Genomic DNA, 21,835 nt, shown 5'->3' with positions numbered 1-21,835 from the left:
TAAATGTATAGTGTTTGGAAATTGTGCCATTGATGTATGTAGAAATGTAAAAATAAATGATGCTACGATAGAAAGAGTGATTGAAATAAAATTCATTCGAGTACTTTAATATAATAAGTTTAGTTGGAAGCGCCATTTCAACTATATCAAGGAAAAGCTATGTAAATCTCTTGCAATAATATCTAAAGTCAAATAACTGTTAAATGAAAAAACTATATATTGTATACTGTTCCCTGGATCTCCCTTAAATGACCTATGGCCTAAAAGTGTGGGGAAACACTTATAAAACCAATCTTAATCCAATTAGTATCATTCAAAAAAGAGTGATCCGCATTGTTAATAAAGTGGCTTACAGGGCAGAAACAAAAGAGCTTTTCATAAATTGAAAGCACTAAAATTAAAGGATTTGGTCGACTTTAAGACAGCACAATTTATGTATAACATAAACGATAACAAGTTACCAGTGTTTATTCAGGGATTGTTTCGAAAATGAGACTGTGTTTACAATTTCCAAAAGAAAGAAATGTTTTAAAAAAAAACATACGTGAGAACGAGTGCAAAGCAGCATTGTGTGTCTTTTGTTGGGATTCATGTATGGAATAAGTTGGACCAAGAGCAAAAAGACTGTAAAACTTTAGTTCAATTTACAAATATTTTGAAAAAATCCATTATTAAAAAGTATGTTGAGAATGGATGCTAAGGATATAAAATGAATATAATGGAGCTTTTTCCACAGCTTTTTTTGTGATGCCTATTCCATTCCAGACTTTATGTATAAAAAAATAAATGTATTCTTTTTATCTGTCAAATGTTTAAATGTCTGGAAAAATAAATAAATAAAGTTTATATTCAGCATCAAGGGTTGGAATTGGGGGTTAAATCACCCAAAATGATTCCCGGGCGCGGCCACCGCTGCTGCCCACTGCTCCTCTCACCTCCCAGGGGGTGAACAGGGGATGGGTCAACTAGCAGAGGACAAATTTCACCACACCTAGTGTGTGTGACAATCATTTGTACTTTAACTTTATACATTACAATCAGGGATCATATCATGATTTGTTCTACATTAAAAACACTTTCTTGTGTTCTACATAACATGTAATGGTGGTTCTTTGGTCAACATTTTGCACAGATTATGTTTTATAGACCGTTTTTAAAGCGCTTTCTGACCTTCTCTTCAAGATGCGCCGTTTTGTGGGTGGTCTTATTTACACTATGTGCCTCTACTTTGACTGTGTCTTCTGCCCGTCAGCCATGTTGTAGTTTTTAGCGCCTCCATAGCGATTCTACTGACAGATATAAGTTCAAACTATATGCTACTTTGTGTTAGAAATGGCAACAGCAAAGGATGCATGTGACTGTATGAGCCAGTCTGCCCCACAACAGGAGGATAGAGAAAAATAAGGAGCTTATTGATCAAAGCAAGGACTACAATGGCGATCGCACGCAAGGCACTCTGGGTTTATAACATATATTGATAATCCGGTGACGTTTTTTCCTAACCAGTGACATCAGAAGACGGGCAAATTAGGAAGGCAAGATTGTTTTATAAATATCTCCTCCATCCCTCCATGGTTTGAAATTAAATTTCCGGAACTTATGCAGATCTCAAAAACACAACAGCAGGTACCAATAGGTAAGAAAACCTGGTTTTGCATAGTAGGGCCCCTTTAATACAGCAGTAAGAGCCCAACCTTCCAAAAAATTTTAGCAACCCATCCGTCCATCTGCAATTTATTTTTGTTGTAAATTGCGATTAAAAATTACGAGTTAGTTACAGATTTCTCTCATCATTGTATGCCATAACGAATGCCACAGTGAAGCCTGTAAAATTCGAACAACATTCAGTGTCTCACTCGCTAGTATTAGCTAATAGCTGGACAAATCTTTGTTATTCCAAGCATGGGTCAGAAAAAAGTATGTGTGAAGGAGAGTGCTCTGCTTCTTCATGTTAAACAATGAATTGTAAATAATTTAGATTTTGATTTAACTTTGTCAGCATGTTCATAATAAGCTACTACTACTACTAAATGGTAAATGGGTTATACTTGTATAGCACTTTTCTACCTTCAAGGTACTCAAAGCGCTTTGACACTATTTCCACATTCACCCATTCACACACACATTCACACACTGATGGCGGGAGCTGCCATGCAAGGCCCTAAACACGACCCATCAGGAGCAAGGGTGAAGTGTCTTGCTGAAGGACACAACGGACGTGACGAGGTTGGTAGAAGGTGGGGATTGACCCAGGAACCCTCAGGTTGCTGCCACGGCTACTCTCCCAACCGCTGTCCCCATACTACTACTACTACTACTACTACAACTATTATTACTACTACTACTACTACTACTAATACTCCTACAGAAGGCATACAGTATATTTAATGATGTTAAATAATGTATGTATGTAGAAGGTTGTAAATAGTATTTATCCTCCAACTATGAAAATATTAAATTTATGAATAATATTTGTATTTCGCGGAAATGTGTTTACCCTGGTAAGGCCTGGAACCAAATGGCCGCAATAAACAAGACCCGACTGTAGTATATGTCTTAATATTTTCATATATTATGCAGCTACTTACAACTTAAAGGGTACATATAATGATTGAACTAGGGTTGTACGGTATACCGGTATTAGTATACTAGATAGTATATTAGATACTAATGAATCATTTTGGTATGATACCGTCTCTGAAACGTATCGGTCCCGCACCCCCCCCCCCTCCACCCCCACCCACCAATAATGCAATTTTTTTTGTGGTCCCCTTTATTTAGAAAAGTACCCAAATAGTTTTAGTACCGGTACTGGTACCAAAATATTGGTATCGTTACAACACGAGATTGTACTCTCCATTTTTGTGGTCTAAATCAGTGGTCCCCAACCTTTTTGTAGCTGCGGACCGGTCAACGCTTGAAAATTTGGGGGGGGGGGGGGTTAAAAAAAATTATATATTGTGTTTTTTATGTTGATTTCAAAAAATATATATATATATATATTTATTTTTTTTTAATTTCTTGTGCGGCCCGGTACCAATCGGTCCGCGGACCGGTACCGGGCCGCGGCCCGGTGGTTGGGGACCACTGGTCTAGATAATATGTTTTGGATATGCTTTGGTGTAGAGTTCGGGTAAACTTTACTCTACAGTTACATTTATAACCATTTTTTTTAATCTGTCTACAGTTTGTGTGTGGAGGCGTTCCTAGATTGCAAATAAAACCACGCCACACCTTCTCCAAAAGTATCAGAATTTATCTTTTGAAAATGTACACTTTTTAAGTATGTATCTTGAAGATGAACATCACAGCTATTTATTTTTCAATCACATCATAAGTCATCATATTCCCTGCAAGCTTTCACCATCCAAGTCATAGAGATGATCTGCTTCAGACTTAAAACACAGTATATCGGAGTGTGGGCTTTTATTCTGTAGAAGTTCTTTTGGTAATGATATACTGTACTGTATTAATTACGGTGGGCGACAGAGGCAAAAAGATCAAACATTTAAAAACACTGTTTAACACATGCAACGTGAAAATGCAGAAAATAAAATGTAATGCAATCTGCAATCACATAAACACTGCAGGATTAATGCTGCAGATGGCAAAAACACACGCCCACCCCCAAAACTGCATGAGTGAAATGCTGAGAGTTCACGAAAATAAAAGTGTTTTCTGCACGTTGGCCGCTGTCGCCCACCGTAGTTAATATATAATTATCAAAATAACTCCTACACAGTAAAAGACCACAAATTCAAACTAGGACAGTGGTTCTTAACTTGGGTTCGATCGAACCCTAGGGGTTCCGTGAGTCGGCCTCAGGGGTTCGGTGGAGCCTCTGCCGCGGAGGTCAAGACACACCCAACTCATCGTGAAAATAAAAACTTCTCTCTATCGGCATATTATGGATACCCCCAAACAATGTTCCCTCTAATTTCCATCTGATTTGCAGGTGTGTAATTTGTTGTGAGTTCATGCACCGTGTTGGTTTTGTTCTTTGAACAAGGTGATGCTCATGCACGGTTCATTTTGTGCACCAGTAAAAAAACATATAACTTTGTCTTGAATTTGAAAAAAAACAACTTTTATTTTTCACTAAAGAAGGGTTCGGTGAATGCGCATTTGAAACTGGTGGGGTTCGGTACCTCCAACAAGGTTAAGAACCACTGAAATAGGATATATTGTAGAAGTGTGTTAGTGAGTTTTATTGTGACTATGAAGCAGATATCCTCTTTGACTTGGCTAGAGAAGCGTGCAGGGAAATGTCCTGAGTTAAACTGTTGACTTAAAGGGGAACTGCACTTTTTTTTGGAATGTTGCCTATCGTTCACAATCATTATGAAAGACATGACGACGGATGGCATTTTTTCAGTGCATTTTAACGTAAACAAAAGTCCAATGGGAGCACCTCTATTCCTCCCATAAAATCAAATAAATAACCATTCAAAACCCGCCAACAATACCCCATTTACATTTTGTGATTGAGTATTATCAAATTACATAAATATTAAGTGTTGTGATAAATGTGCCTGTTACTACATTACATACTTACATAATGTATATAAAATCCTAATGGAGGTGTTTGGTTGTTTTTTAAGGGCTTTATAGGCGAAGTACAGCGGCTCCCATAGCCTCTCTTGTAAGCGGACTTTTGATCGGATTTATTTAATATTTACAATGCAAAAAAATTAAATAACATCCAACGTCATGTCTCTCATAATGATTGTGAACGATAGGCTAAATTCCAGTTCCCCTTTAAGCAGTCCCTATAAGGTTTCACTGGCTTTTTTGTGATTGTTGCGGCCTAACACGTATAGATTCGAGGCAGCTTTTTCTGAAAATTGTTCAATAACATTGAAACAACTTGTGATTTTATGAATTTGTAACCTCAACAAGCAAAGGATTTAAAAAAAAAATTGAAAAAAACTACTGTATTGATATTTTACTTGTTTTATACTACATAAACATAGACACTAGATGGCAGTAAAAGTACATACTCAAAACCTATTGTCCAATTACTGTACTTTCTTCATCTTAAACATGAATTTATGTTCCAACATATTTACCCCTGCCTGCTGCACGTTAAGAACATTTATGGACTGTTGAGAGAGAAATAGTAATTTTTGTTGATGAATGAGAGATAATGAGTAATTATAATCACACTTAAACATCTCTAACAGGCAAATGTTGCCTCTTTGCTAGGGCAGCATTGCAACTGAGAATATGTTCTTAGTTACCTCTCCCTGGATAAATAAAGATTAAATGAATATATAAATACATGTGAACTAGTAAGTGAGGATGGCGGTGTGTTGCTAAATGTTTCAATTTAATAATAATACAAATTGATTAGATTTATATAGCGCTTTTCTAGACACTGAGAAGCACTTCACAGAAAACTGAGAACCCATAATTCATAAATACTACATTACCCAGAAGAAACAGTAGTAGAGCTAAGCGATGCAGAGCTACGACTTTCGTGTCGATTGACCAATAAAGAGTAGATCAATTGTTACACGTTGATGTTCCTGCTTTGTCTACACAAGAAACAAACGTAAGTGTTGGTTAGACAGTTGACACATTTTGACGCTGATTGGCCAAAGTGGCTCATGAACCTGGAAAAAGTCCATAAATTATCTACAGCATTGTATAAAGTGCAAGATTCAAAGTGTTGGGGGAAAAGTAGCGGCTTATAGTCCTGAAATTACCATACTACAAACAACTACAGTAGTTTTATGAAGTAATGTAATAATAAAGTACAGTGTCTACATTGGAGAGTTGTAGAATATCTTCTTCATATTTTTTCATGGATACATTTCATTCATAAAATCATACTTGGCTGGCGTTTGACTCACTCTGCTTAAGTATGGTGCAGACTAGCAGTGACACGCTCATATTACTTTACCAAGTTGGCGACACGTTCGGTCATGTTATGATGTATTTCTTTAATTCAATGAGTATCATCCATTTCTTCTTCACACTCACTTTTTTCTTTCCCGAAGTTATGTCAATCTCTAGCTACAGTATAAACTAATGCTAGTAAGACCAGATGTTTTGGACTAATCTTACGGGTGTCACTGTCACATTCGCTATACCAACTAACGCTGGGGATGCTTGTAACTCTAGTTTTTGCTCACAACTTAGAGCAGTGTTTTTCAACCACTTTACCGCGGCACACTAGTGTGCCGTGAGATACAGTCTGGTGTGCCGTGGGAGATTATCTAATTTCACCTATTTGGGTTAAAAATATTTTTTCCAAACCAGTAATTATAGTCTGCAAATGATGTGTTGTTGTTGAGTGTTGGTGCTGTCTAGAGCTCGGCAGAGTAACCGTGTAATACTCTTCCATATCAGTCGGTAGCTAATTGCTGTGTAGATGTGGGAAACAGTGGGAGGCAGTGTGCAGGTAAAAAGGTGTCTAATGCTTAAACCAAAAATAAACAAAAGGTGAGTGCCCCTAAGAAAAGGCATTGAAGCTTAGGGAAGGCTATGCAGAACAAAACTAAAACTGAACTGGCTACAAAGTAAACAAAAACAGAATGCTGCACGACAGCAAAGACTTACTGTGGAGCAAAGACGGCGTCCACAAAGTACATCCGAACATGACATGACAATCAACAATGTCCACACAAAGAAGGATAAAAACAATGGAAATATTCTTAATCGCTAAAACAAAGTAGATGTGGGAAATATCCCTCAAAGGAAGACATGAAACTGCTACAGGAAAAAAACAAAAAAAGCGGAAAATCCACCAAAATAACAGCGCAAGACAAGAACTAAAACACTACACAGGAAAACAGCAAAAAAGTCCAAATAAGTCAGGGTGTGATGTGACAGGTGGTGACAGTACACCTACTTTGAGACAAGAGCTATAGTGATGCATGCTTGGTTATGCTTTAAAGTCATATCCAACAATTGCGATGACTTTTTTTACTGTCAACTGAGTTTCGTTTTTTATGATTTCTGTTGGTGGTGTGCCTCCGCATTTTTTCAACGCAAAAAATGTGCCTTGGCTCAAAAAAGGTTGAAAAACACTGACTTAGAGCATAACAATTAGCTGAGAGAGACAGCTCTCATCTTAAACATTCTTAAGTGGAGCTACCTCTGTATATTCTTATCACAACATGCTGCCATACATATTGCCATATACTGTAGATTTTAGGCCATATTGCCCATCCCTACTCTCAGTATGTTGAGCATTTCTCTCCAGCATTTGTTTTGGAGTTTGGAGCATTTTATTTTGCATTTTTTTATCTTGCAGCATTTATGTGATGGCAACATTTTTTCAAATAGGAAAGTTGCATAAGTTTTATGGTGTTTTTGGTTTCGGCTCTCTCACCATATATAACCGATAAATGCCCCTTCCTAAACACGGAACACGCGCTGTGAGTATAGGGCACCGTTTTGCGTGAATAAGCGCATGTAAATTGTCAGTTAATGAATGACAGGGCACTTCATATGAAAAGGGTATTCTTCAAATGTATTCCTAGCCCCTCCCTGCTCACTTATGAGTGTATAATGGCAAATTTCTCTCAACATTGCCACTGTGTCGCATAGTTAGTGCTTGTCTTGCACGGCAGCTCTACCAAGTTCAAGCCCCGGAAGGAGCTCAGTCAAGAAGGTTTACAAATTGATGTTTTAATTATGTTATATTGGCATTATTGTTTTAATTGTAGTGTAAGAAAGATCATTGTTAATACTTTATTATCACTGCTTACCAGTACTTGACTATTAATTTTTTTAATGAATACTGGTCAATATATTTGTATATATTGTATCTGCTGACGGCTTGTCCAGGGTGTACCCCGCCTTCCGCCTGAGTGCAGCTGGGATAGGCTACAGCACCCCCGTGACCCGGAAAGGGGCAAGCGGTAGAAAATGGATGGATGGATGTACTGTAGTTCTGTTGTTGTGTTTTTGTTGTTGTCTCTCCCTGACTTTTTTCTTCTTTCTATCCCCTCCTGATCCATTTAAACACACATAAGGCAACAAGACAAATATCCTACACTTCTCTTTTGTAAAGTACTGTACATCTGTACAGCGGATACATCTACTGTAGATTCCACAATATTGTTTGCCCATGTGGCTGGACAGGACAGGTTTAAAAATGTATTAATAAAAAATTGTTGAACAATTGAATTTCCATGTACAAAACATTAGGGGTGCTGCAAAAAAGTGCATCATATCTGAATTTATTATGACTCTTAATCGATTCATAATTTTAAATATAAAAATAAAACAAAAAATAAAAACAGATGCTATACATATTTAACAATACAAGTTGGTGTCAGCATATGATTATCGTATGGTTAGTAATTATTAGTAACACAATTTCGAAATTAGTGTTTTTTTTTCCGTACATTTTTATTTCTTTTTCCCCATTTTGCACCGGGCCAACAAAACAAAAAATTGCCCCAAAAAAGTGCATCATATCTGAATTTATTCTGACTCTTAATCGATTCATAATTTTCAAAAAATTATCTTTCACGAAAAAAATATACATATATTTTTTAAATAATCAATTCTTAAAAATTCGTATTCAGGCCATCTCCACACTTATTCACCGCGCGTACGTATAAGGCAGGGGTATCCAAACTTTTTCCACCAAGGGCCACGTACTGAAATGTTAAACATGCAGAGGCCATTATATATTTTGTAAAAATATATATAGAATATGCTATACATATTTAACAATAAAAAAATATTATTAATTATTAGTAACATCATTTCGGATTGTTTCAATACATCAGAATTTTTCCTTACATTTTTTTTTTTTCGACAATATGCAGCGGGCCAACAAAACAAAAAATGTTGTTTTTCAACCACTGTGCCGCGGCACACCAGTGTGCCGTGAGATACAGTCTGGTGTGCCGTTGGATATTATCTAATTTCACCTATTTGGATTAAAAATATTTTTTGCAAACCAGTAATTATAGTCTGCAAATTATGTGTTGTTGTTGAGTGTCGGTGCTGTCTTCAGCTCGGCAGAGTAACTATGTTATACTCTTTCATATCAATAGGTGGAAGCAGGTAGCTAATTGCTTTGTAGATGTCGTAACAGCGGGAGGCAGTGTGCAGGTAAAAAGGCCTCTAATGCTTAAACCAAAAATAAACAAAAGGTGAGTGCCCCTAAGAAAAGGCATTGATTGAAGTTTAGGGAAGGCTATGCAGAACGAAACAAAAACTGAACTGGCTACTAAGCAGTGTTGGGATTAACGCCATACAAAGTAACGCATTACTGTAACGCCGTTATTTTCGGCGGTAACTAGTAGTCTAACGCAGTGGTCCCCAACCACCGGGCCCGGTACCGGGCCGCGGACCGATTGGTACCGGGCCGCACAAGAAATTAAAAAATAAATAAATAAATAAAATAAAAAATTTTTTTATTTTTTTATTAAATCAACATAAAAAAACACAATATATATATATTATATATCAATATAGATCAATACAGTATGCAGGTATACAGTCCGTAAGCCCACATGATTGTATTTCTTTATGGGAAAAAAAGCTTATTTAGCGGAGTTCAGTGATGCAAATGCATGTCAAGTTGATCAACAGACTGTATTATTCTCCAGTGCAATAACAGTACTGAAATGAAGGCTAAAAGGGCATTAATGGGAGTCTTAAAAAAAAAGTAGTAACTAAATAGTTACTTTTCCTAGTAACGCGTTACTTTTTGGTGTAAGTAACTGAGTTAGTAACTGAGTTACTTTTGAAATAAGGTAACTAGTAACTGTAAGTAGTTACTGGTTTTCAGTAATTAACCCAACACTGCTACTAAGTAAACAAAAACAGAAAGCTGGACGACAGCAAAGACTTACTGTGGAGCAAAGACGGCGTCACAATGTACATCCGAACATGACATGACGATCAACAATGTCCCCACAAAGAATGATAAAAACAACTGACATATTCTTGATTGCTAAAACAAAGTAGATGTGGGACATATCGCTCAAAGGAAGACATGAAACTGCTACAGGAAAATACCAAAAAAAGAGAAAAAAACACCAAAATAGGAGCGCAAGACAAGAACTAAAACACTACACACAGGAAAACAGCAAAAAACTCAAAATAAGAGCTATAGTGATGCATGGTTGGTTATGGTTTAAAGTCATATCCAACAATTGTGACAAGGACGTTTTACTGTCAACTGAGTTTTGTTTTTTAATGATTTCTGTTGGTGCTGTGCCTCCGGATTTTTTCAACGGAAAAAATGCGCCTTGGCTCAAAAAAGGTTGAAAAACACATGCTTTAGACCAGTGTTTTTCAACCTTTTTTGAGCCAAGGCACATTTTTTGCGTTGAAAAAATCCGGAGGCACACCACCAGCAGAAATCGTTAAAAAACGAAACTCAGTTGACAGTAAAAAGTTGTTGTCGCAATCGTTGGATATGAATTCAAACCATAACCAAGCATGCATCAATATAGCTCTTGTCTCAAAGTAGGACCTTGACTTATATTGAGTTTTTCTGTGTTTTTCTGTGTGTGGTGTTTTAGTTTTTGTCTTGCGCTCCTATTTTGGTGTTGATTGTCATGTCATGTACGGCTGTATTTTGTGGACGCCATCTGCTCCACACGCTGTAAGTTTTTGCTGTCGTCCAGCATTCTGTTTTTGTTTACTTTGTAGCCAGTTCAGTTTTAGTTTCGTTCTGCATAGCCATCCCTAAGCTTCAATGCCTTTTCTTAGGGGCACTCACCTTTTGTTTACTTTTGGTTTAAGCATTTTTACCTGCACACTGCCTCCCGCTGTTTCCGACATCTACAAAGCAATTAGCTACCGGCTGCCACCTACTGATATGGAAGAGTATTACACGGCTAGGCAGCACCGACACTCAACAACAACACATCATTTGCAGATTATAATTACTGCTTTGCAAAAAATATTTTTAACCCAAATAGGTGAAATTAGATAATCTCCCACGGCACACCACTGTATCGTGGCACAGTGGTTGAAAAACACTGCTTTAGACACCCCTGGTATAAGGCAAGAGAAGCGTTTGTAACCTGTATTGTGTACGAAAAGGTTGTATTCATTACAAGTTTTATACATATCGCGAGAATCGTTTGAATCTAGTATCGTCCCCCATGAATCGCAGTCAGTTATTCAAAGATTCACATGCTACAAAATAAGTTTGATTAGAAAAGTGTGAAAATGGTCACAAATAGCCAATTGAAGTAGTAGCCTATGTTGACGGGGTGAAAGGGCAAGAAAGCCAACGTCCTATTTCTATACATACATCAAGAAGTGATCATAAAAGCTGGTGTTGTTCACTCACCGACCCTGAAGCCCGGCCCAATGAGCGTGTCCGCCCCCTGGCCGTTCTCCGCTATCAGCGTGGTGTTGTTGCCCTGCTCGCAGCGGTCCTGGCACTGACCCTTCAGGCAGATCCGCTTGCAGATGACCGGCGCGATGACCACCTTGAAGCGCTCGCGCGTGGACACGCGCTCCGTGCACCGCGCCAGCCTCTGCACGCTGAGCCACAGGAGAAGCACGCGGCAGATCAACGAGGGCATCGTGGCATCCTCCGGTGCCCCTCTCGGAGTCCCCTCACGCAGCCGGACGCATGAAACCCACCAGCCGAGGGGGGGCGATCCGCGTCAAAGCTCCGGGTGCGCCCGCTTCTACAGCCGAGTGGAACGTCACATACGACGGGGAGCGGGGGCGGGAAAACTTGGTGGAATTTCCTCAAGGTGGAATAAAAAATCACTCCTCAGGTGCGCTGGCGTGGTCCGTCCGTAAAAGAAGAACGTGTGGCATGTTTGGAAGTTCCCGAAAAGTCCCTTCTTCCTCGCCTGTTGCTTCCCGGGAGTGCGTCTAAGCGGCGAGGAGAGGAGAGGAGAGAGGGAGAGAAGAAGGGAGGAGAGGAGAAGCGAGCCAACCCTCTGTGGAGAAAGTCTGGCTGCAGGCCAGGCAGGCAGGCGGTGCAGCAGAAGTGCTTTTCTTCTTGCTTACTTCTTTCCCCACCTCCACTGCGAGCCTTGAACGCACCACTGGCCTCTGCCGCGTTCCAGCTGCGCACGTCACTCTGGAGCGAAATAAAAAGATAAACTGTATCCTGTACTGTACTACTTACTGTATGTACATCCCACGTCAACATGTGTCCTGCACCCTCATGATAAATCACATGTGACTACTTTTTGGTCATAAAACTGTTCAACTTACTGTGTTTGTACATCCCAGTGCTGCAAGGAACATATACTTTATTTTTTTTTTAAATAATTCGGTAACACTTTAGTATAGGGAGCATATTCTAAGTAACAAAGACTTAATTTAGAGTTATTTGGACACTAGGGGAACATATTGTAAGTAACAAAGACTTAAGGGTTAGGGTTACGGATGTCCGATAATGGCTTTTTGCCGATATCCCAATATTGTCCAACTCTTTAATGACCAATACCGATATCAACCGATACCAATATATACTGTCGTGTAATTAACACATTATTATGCCTAATTTGGACAACCAGGTATGGTGAAGGTAAGGTCCTTTTTTAAAAAAATTAATAAAATAAAATAAGATAAAAAAACATTTTAAAAAAATTTATTGAATAAAAAAGGAAGTAAAACAATATGAAAACAGTTACATAGAAACTAGTAATTAATGAAATTGAGTAAAATTAACTGTTAAAGTTTAGTACTATTAGTGGACCAGCAGCATGCACAATCATGTGTGCTTACGGACTGTATCCCTTGCAGACTGTATTGATATATATTGATATATAATGTAGGAACCAGAATATTAATAACAGAAAGAAACAACCCTTTTGTGTGAATGAGTGTGAATGAGGGAGGGAGTTTTTTTTGGGTTGGTGCACTAATTGTAAGTGTATCTTGTGTTTTTTATGTTGATTTAATAAAATAAAATAAAAACTTTTTTTTTAAACGATACCGATAATTTAAAAAAACGATACCGATAATTTCCGATATTACATTTTAAAGCATTTATCGGCCGATGTTATCGGACATCTCTAGTTAGGGTTGTTGTAGTTTTGTGTGTAATGTAAGAACAGACCATATTCATTAAGTGGTATTAAAGGGAGACTCATATACAACAACTTCCTTACTTAGTACTAATAGGCAATAATTCTGATGTTATTTAGGGAAGACTCTTAGTTAATGGCTTACTGATTGTATAATAAGGCCATGCAGAATAAGGCATTAATAAGTACTTAATAATGACTAATTAAGAGCCAATATGTTACTAGTTTGCATGTTAATAAGCAACTAATTAATTTTCAATATGTTCCCCATACTAAAGTGTTACCATTAATTCCTTTGTCAGTTCTCTTTAATAAGTGTCACATCGAAATCGCAATTCTTATTTATTCCCATTCTAATTCTATTCATACATTTTCAAAAGAGATAAAGAAACACATTTTAAGAATACATTCTAAAAAAAGGCGTTTTTTTAGGCCATCTCTGCGCTTACTGGCTGAATCAAGAGCTTTAGTAACTGGTTTTGAACATATATTTTTTTCATTTTTATACTATATTGCAACAATCGATTTGATTCAAAAATCGATTCTAAATCAAACTGTCACACCAAAAATCTGAATAAAATTATTGGTTGTTGTAAAATTCACCTCCCCATCCACATTATTAAAGGCCTACTGAAACCCACTACTACCGACCACAAAGTCTGATAGTTTATATATCAATGATGAAATCTTAACATTGCAACACATGCCAATACGGCCGGGTTAACTTATAAAGTGCAATTTTAAATTTGCCGCTAAACTTCCGGTTTGAAACGCCTCTGAGGATGACGTATGCGCGTGACGTAGCCCGGGGAACACGGGTACATTGAAGCCATAGCTGTTTTCATCTCATTCTGGATGTATTCTGGACATCTGTGTTGGTGAATCTGTTGCAATTATGTTCATTGCATTATGGAAAAAGAAGCTGAGCAAGCAAAGAAGAAAGTTCTCGGTGCAAAGCGGACATATTTTGCGAAGGAAGTCAGCAGCAACACAACACAGCCGGCGGTGTTTCTTTGTTTACATTCCCGAAATATGCAGTCAAGATCGAAGAACTTGGATAACAGAGACTCTAACCAGGAGGACTTTTGACTTCGATACACAGACGCCTGTAGAGAACTGGGACAACACAGACTCTTACCAGGATTACTTTGATTTGGATGACAAAGACGCAGACGTGCTACCATGAGTATGAAGCTTTGGCTTCCAAACATTTGATCGCTTGACCGTACGTGCGCGTCACGTACGTAACTTTGTTTAAATATATAACCTTTATGAACCTTGGGTTAGGTGAATGGTCTTTTGGACTGAGTGATTGTGTGTGTTGATCAGGTGTTTGAATTGTATTGGCGTGTTCTATGGAGCTAGGAGCTAGCAGAGGAGCTAGGAGCTAGCATAACAAAAACGTAGGTGTTTTTATGCAGGATTAATTTGTGGCATAATAAATATAAGTCTGGTTGTGTTGTGGCTAATAGAGTATATATATATGTCTTGTGTTTATTTACTGTTTTAGTCATTCCCAGCTGAATATCAGGTACCGTGAGTAGCAGCTGCGCTTCCAAACATTTGATCGCTTGCCAGTACGTGCGCATCACGCACGTAACTTTGTTTAAATATATAAGCTTTATGAACCTTGGGTTAGGGGAACGGTCTTTTGGGCTGAGTGATTGTTTGTGTTGTGCAGGTGTTTGAATTGGATTGGCGGCTTATATGGAGCTAGGAGCTAGCATAGGAGCTAGGAGCTAGCATAACAAACACTGAGGTGTTTTTATGCAGGATTAATTTGTGGCATATTAAATATAAGCCTGGTTGTGTTGTGGCTAATAGAGTATATATATGTCTTGTGTTTATTTACTGTTGTAGTCATTCGCAGCTAAATATCAGGTCACCCCCGGCTCTCACAGCATCTTCCCTATCTGAATCGCATCCACTCCCCACTAGTCCTTCACTTGCACTTTACTCATCCACAAATCTTTCATCCTCGCTCAAATTAATGGGGAAATTGTCGCTTTCTCGGTCCAAATCTCTCTCACTTCATGCGGCCATCATTGTAAACAATAGGGAACTTTGCGTATATGTTCAATTGACTACATCACGCTACTTCCGGTAGGGGCGAGCCTTTTTTTTATCAGATACCAAAAGTTGCGATCTTTATCGTCATTGTTCTATACTAAATCCTTTCAGCAAAATTATGGCAATATCGCGAAATGATCAAGTATGACACATAGAATAGATCTGCTATCCCCGTTTAAATTTAAAAAAAATTCATTTCAGTAGGCCTTTAAGTGTATACATGGACACTAAAACATAGTAAAATAAACAACAACTCTGTTAGTTATCAACAATAGCCTAACTAGTGCAACAAATCCCTATAAAACACCATAACATGTAAAAATATACTACTTACACTACTGGTGTTAATATCTAACACTATTCAAAGTGTGCATTGAACTCAAAGTCCATGAGAATCATATCAACTGAGAAAAAGTGTTTTAACAAGTTGAACTAAATCCAACAGTTTGTACTTTTCGATAATAATTAGGGCTGTCAAAATTAACCAGTTAACTGATGTGATTCATCACAAACAATATTGCATAATTATGAACACACTTAGATTATTCATGAAATGTATTTTGACCAAACATGCTCTTTTATCTTAACCGCCATACGGTCAGTAATCAGATCAATGCATGCTTACACTCCAAAGCAGTGGTTCTCAAATGGGGGTACGCGTACCCCTGGGGGTACTTGAAGGTATGCCAAGGGGTACGTGAGATTTTTTTTAAATGTCTGTCAAAAAGAACTGTGAAAAGAAATGCAACAATGCAATATTCAGTGTTGCCATGTTCCATAAATATTGATGTTAAAGATTTCTTTTTTGTGAAGAAATGTTTAGAATTAAGTTCATGAATCCAGATGGATTTCTATTACAATCCCCAAAGAGGGCACTTTAAGTTGATGATTACTTCTATGTGTAGAAATCTTTATTTATAATTGAATCACTTGTTTATTTTTCAACAAGTTTTTAGTTATTTGTATATCTTTTTTTCCAAATAGTTCAAGAAAGACCACAACAAATGAGCAATATTTTGCACTGTTATACAACTTGATAAATCAGAAACTGATGACATAGTGCTGTATTTTACTTCTTTATCTCCTTTTTTCAACCAAAAATGCTTTTCTCTGATTAGGGGGTACATGAATTAAAAACATTTTCACAGGGGGTACATCACTGAAAAAAGGTTGAGAACCACTGCTCCAAAGTACAGCTTAAAAAGAACTTTAGATAAAACGGTTACCAAGTTTTATTTAGATAAATGACAGTCATTTAAGTAAAATGTGTAAAATTGTTCCTGGATGACATTCTGACAATACAATTGCATATGTGTACAAATATTCGGGTCTTTTCTTAAGATAATTTTAATTCTGACAGCAAGTAATTATCTGTGATTAATCATGGTTAATCCAAATTCCAAAATGAGATTAATCTAAATTTAATTTTTTTTTATAATTTGACACCTCTAATAATAATAATACATTAATGCATTTGTAGTTTGCAGTTTTCTTTTGTTTCTTTATTTATTTAAAGGGACATTGATGAACACAATAACACATACAAATGTTGTGGATTATAGCAAGGAGGCTCATTTCCATCCGCATTCCGTCAACATATAAACAGATTGACACAACAGCACACTACAATAAAAATAGATTACACAAGCATAGAGCAAGTTTGGAAATAGATGTGGTTTGCTTGTAACCATGCTTTTACTTTTATGGTTTTGTGTCTCTTTAATGGCTAACTATGTGTTGAAATGGTGAAGTGCAAACATTACTAAATGCACTGCGGTAATTAATGATAGACGTACCGATTGTATGGTATACCTATGTAGCAGCAACTCTAACCTTACAATGAGCACACGTGGCCTGACAACAAGAGCTGCAGCTGTGCACTGCAAATAGAAAAGACCTCAAGAGAGTAAGTTAGTGCGATGATGTAACACCCAGTCTAGAGCCCCCCCCTGAAAGTGACATTATCTAATTGTGATTCTTGTGCCTGGGAAAAGTTAAGTGTGTCTGGTACAGCCGTCCACTGCCGTCCCCGGGGAGGAAGGCGGTATTTGGTGAGGGTCACGTTGTCAAGAGGGAAAGTCAGACAATGAGGAGAGTTAAGTGACAACCCCCCCACACCCCCCCACACCCCAAAAAAAGTGTTTACTTTCCAGGCGCTGAGGAAATGACTGCATGGAGTTCACAGGCTGCTCTCACATTTCTCTTTGTCGTCATTGACTGCCAACACACAGGGACACAAATCAAATATAATGTGGTAGACACAGAAAGCATACATTTGTCAAGTTTACAGTAGTTACATCTACCATAGTATTATTATACATGTTTCTCGCGTCATTAAGAAAGTTGTTTTGGACTATAGCAGGATATAAAACAGTACAGAAGCATTTTACTGAGGCTTGCATAAACCTTTTGTGCCACACACAGTACAGTAGTAACTCTGTTCAGGCCAAATTGGGGCCCTAAGCAGAATTTTATTTTGAGAAATCAATTGGCCCTGCGATGAGCTGGGAACTTGTCCAGGGTGTACCCCGCCTACCGCCCGAATGCAGCTGAGATAGGCTCCAGCACCCCGCAACCCCAAAAGGGACAAGCGGTAGAAAATGGATGGAATTGTTCATCTTTTTTTTTTTAAATATGTGCAAAATAAACAAAAAAGTGAATATCTTCCTGACACATCACTGACCAGGGTTTCGGCTCCAGTGCAATAATTCACTAGTCCAGGGCAAAATGCTACATGTCAGCAATGATAATATCTAGGGAAATTTGCCACTATATTTTTATCAGGAGGAGACTAGGAATACGTTTGAATGAAATCTCATATAAGGCTCCCTGTTATTGACATTTTACAGGCGATTATTTACACAAAATGGGCCCCGTGCGGAACAGGAAGCGCGCCCTTGCCTAAGTTTTTGTTAGTAGTTCTTTCCACTAGGTCAGGAAACAGCGTGTTCATACTACCCAGAAGAGCACGTTCATTACACAGCGTGGTGTTGACCTGTGGAATGAACTTGAAGAGTACCTAAAAAGTATCACTACATTTCCTAACTTTAAAAGATTGTATAAATTAAGTGTACTTAGAAAATATGCCAATGAAGAGGGATCACAATTAACAATCTCTGCAATGTATGAACTTAGACAACATTTTGTATGTTACGCTCTGCTGCGCGCGCGCACACACACACACACACACACACACACACACACACACACACACATTATTGTATTTGTTACCTTTTGAGACCTCCAAAAACAATGCCTACCTCTTTGGGGCCACCCTTTCTATTTAGAACAAAATGTATATTTACAACATTAATGATATATACATCCATCCATCCCATCCATTTTCTACCGCTTGTCCCTGCAAATATAAAAAAGGTAAGCTTTTAGTTTTTTGTTTTTTTAATGTTTTGTGTGTAATTGGTTTTTAATCTTCATTATTTACTTCAAGTTATTACAGTATGTCTCTATATACATATTTATTTTATTTTTTTAATTAACTTTGGCCAAAGGGGGCGCATTTCAATATCTTACATACACTTGTTATTACATATGTTGGCCAGAGGGTGAGCACTTCAAATTTTTACACACACTTGTTATTTCATATGTTGACCAGAGGGGGAGCACTTTTAAAACCGACACACAGTCAATTTGAAAAATCCCTCATTTTTGGGACCACCCTAATTTTGATAGATTTCACCACCAGGGGTGCAAATGAGACATTCTCTATTAGATGCAACGGTTTTCCATATTGGGAACATGATTTCAGTCCTAATTTGTTCACCGGTCCTCATATGGAAGGTACTTTTCCTTGTTGATGTCTCAAGAAGGAGAGAAAAACAAGAAAAACCACTCACACACACACGCAGGATCCATGCGCATGCACGCGCACTGGAGGTGTATGAGCATGAGCATGGATGTACATGACACAATCACAGTTATTGAGAATTTGATATTGATTTCTGTAAAAAATAGTGATATTCATTGTATATGCAAGCAATCAACAGCTAAAATGAAATGTGACCATATAAAAAAGGGGTAGGCGGTCATAAGTAGTTTACTTCTGCTTACCCCTTCTGAGCTCAAGGTGCTTCCGCTATGTAACCGAGTGCACGCAACATTATTGTTGCTTATTCTGAGTATGAATATGTATGTATTGCTTTTTTTATTTTTTTAAATCTCAAATAAATTATCTGAACTGACGACGGAATTGTAAGAAAAGCAAAGCTGTTTTTCTAATAAGTAATGTAAATCAATCAATCAATCAATGTTTACTTATATAGCCCTAAATCATGAGTGTCTCAAAGGGCTGCAAAAGCCACAACGATATCCTCGGCTCAGATCCCACATCAGGGCAAGGAAAAACTCAACCCAATGGGACAATGAGAAACCTTGGAGGGGACCGCAGATGTGGGACCTCCCCCCCCCCCGGGCGACCGGTGCAATGGACGTCGAGTGGATCTAGCATAATATTGTGAGAGTCCAGTCCATAGTGGATCTAACATAATAGTGAGCGTCCAGTCCATAGCGGGGCCAGCAGGAGACCATCCCGAGCGTAAACAGGTCAGCAGCGCAGAAAGATGTCCCCAACCAATGCACAGATCCACCCCGGGTCCCGACTTTGGACAGCCAGCGCTTCATCCGTGGCCAATTAATGCTATCCAGACACCCAAAACTATTAACACAAAACACATTTTATCGCGAATATAGTTTTACACGCGGAAAACATTGCAGAATGCATATGACTTACAGCTAAAATTGGTTAATAAAACATTTCGCATCACTTTTAGCTTTATTGAAACTCTTGTTGGCGAAGAAAGGGAGGAGAGACAGACGATCAACTCACCACCTTCTACGAGTTCTTTTTTTCCACCTTCTTTATCAAAGTGCTGTTACTCGCAACTTTCTTTGGCCCCAAGGTGGATTATTGTTATAATTTTGCAGCCGTACTAAAAAAAAAGGCACAGAGGCTTATGGTGTGACTGTGTTAGCAAAGAATAAATGTCAAGCAGTCATGATGTCATAGAAGGGTGACGGAGCTGGGGGCATGTTGTGTAATAATGAAATAGTGTTTTTAATGACATAAGATCGTGTCATCAAACCATGTGGAATTTCATTGTTTGGGCTCTTGCTTCCATGGGATGACACACGGGGAAGTGGGTTAGTTTGTTACTCGCAATATTTGGCCGTGTGATAACCGAGACGATATTTGAAAACATTTTCGTTGAAAACCGAGTCACCACTGTAAGTCAAAAAAGTGACTGTATTCCTCACATTTCAGCAACCATGTTTATTACATCTCATCTTAACACATCTTTTCAAGGCACATTATTAAACTCGGATATACTTAAGAGTAGTCAGTGTAGAGCTTGTACAGCAGTATGGGTGTACGACTGTCCACTGAAAAGGAGTCAACAGTAACACACCCATATTTTGTCTAAATAGCTCGTGACAAAAGTGAGTACCAAGATAATTGCGTCTTGTCAACAGTCAAGCATGGTGGTTGTAAACTCATAGTTTGGGCTGCATGAGTGCTACTTAGCCACGGTTAATTGAGGGAAACATCAATTCCAGCACGTACAATGACGAAAAGAGCCGGTGTTTGGCGACGAATGCTCCCCATTGGAATTCATGCTCCCCCTGTATATGCGCATATACAGGGGGAGCAAGAATTCCAAAGGGAAACACTTTCATACGCATGCGCATATATGGGGAGCATGAATTCCAGTGGGAGCACTCGTTGCCAGAACATCGGATACACATTCTTTGGTCAACTGGGCACCATGGTAATTTTCCAACATGATAAGGAACCAAAACACACTTTATGAAAGAAAAAACCTGTGCAACTCATTTGAATTCCATGCCCAAAAGGATTAAGGCAGTGCCAGATAACAATGGTGCTCACATTGAATATAGGACAATTAGAAAATAAACACAGAAGGTCCTCCTGGATGCATCCCTAGTAAGGTTTTTCGGGCATGTCCAGCCGGGAGGAGGCCTCGGGGCAGACCTGGGACACGCTGGAGCGACTATGTCTCACAGCTGGCCTGGGAACGCCCCGGTGGTACTCGAGGAGGTGGCCAGGGACAGGGAAGTTCAGGCATCTCTGCTTAGACTGCTGCCCCCGCGACCCGGACTTGGATAAGCGGCGGGAAATGGATGGATGAATGAGAAATGCAATGGCTGAGTGTTGAGTTATTTTCAGAGAGCAGTACATTTTTACTGCTACACAAGCTGTACACTGACTACTTTAAGTTCTATACATGTTTTAATTCTACACTATTGTGCCTTGATAAGATATGATGGTTGCAGACATGCAAGAATTCCAGTAAAACCTTTTAGAAGTGTTTAAATGATAATATAGACTGTACTACAGAACAGTACAGTATGTATTTTGTGCTGAACTTGCAATCACACCAAAGAACACATCAGCTGTTCTTACTTCGGTGTTATTTGGGATCTGTGTGTGTGTGTGTGTGTGTGTGTGTGTGTATGTACACAGATCGCGACCATCTGTATGGCATAGCAGTTGTGATGCAACAGGGTCACGTCAATACAAGTGGCTAGTGTCTTTGAACACAACACAAACCTCAAAGTAGCAGCAGGTTACAGCAGGCATCACTTGTGTCCAACGCAAGCGTCATTAGATCCAACAGGTGGCACTGTGGTGAAAAACAAGTGTTACATTCAGAGTAGTGATTTGATTGTGAAAATAATACGTATTAATCAACTTGCCTGCGGTTTGTTTTAGAGCTGTTTCGGGCGTAGTCTGTACTGTACCTACC

General features: G+C 38.5%; 1 protein-coding gene across 7 annotated transcripts in view; it reads right to left on the bottom strand.

The window, feature by feature from the left end:
- The window catches only part of ltbp3 (latent transforming growth factor beta binding protein 3), a 96,994-nt gene extending 79,724 nt beyond the window's left edge, over positions 1–17,270 (bottom strand). For 6 of the 7 annotated variants that reach the window (XM_062047738.1, XM_062047745.1, XM_062047741.1 and 3 more), the window contains exons 1-3: positions 17,200–17,270; positions 11,956–12,028; positions 11,279–11,817 (exon numbers count right to left, since the gene is read on the bottom strand). In XM_062047738.1, the coding sequence (XP_061903722.1) occupies positions 11,279–11,516 (238 nt within the window). In that variant the 5' untranslated portion in view covers positions 11,517–11,817; positions 11,956–12,028; positions 17,200–17,270. Of the gene's footprint in view, positions 1–11,278; positions 11,878–11,955; positions 12,029–17,199 lie in introns of those variants that run through there. The other variant, XM_062047739.1, reaches the window with a different exon arrangement.
- Positions 17,271–21,835: the final 4,565 nt, after the last annotated feature.

Source organism: Entelurus aequoreus, linkage group LG05 (genome assembly GCF_033978785.1).
Source record: "Entelurus aequoreus isolate RoL-2023_Sb linkage group LG05, RoL_Eaeq_v1.1, whole genome shotgun sequence".
NCBI lineage: Eukaryota > Metazoa > Chordata > Actinopteri > Syngnathiformes > Syngnathidae > Entelurus > Entelurus aequoreus.
Note: the sequence above shows the minus strand (reverse complement) of the source record. Positions and strands in the feature narration are given on the sequence as shown.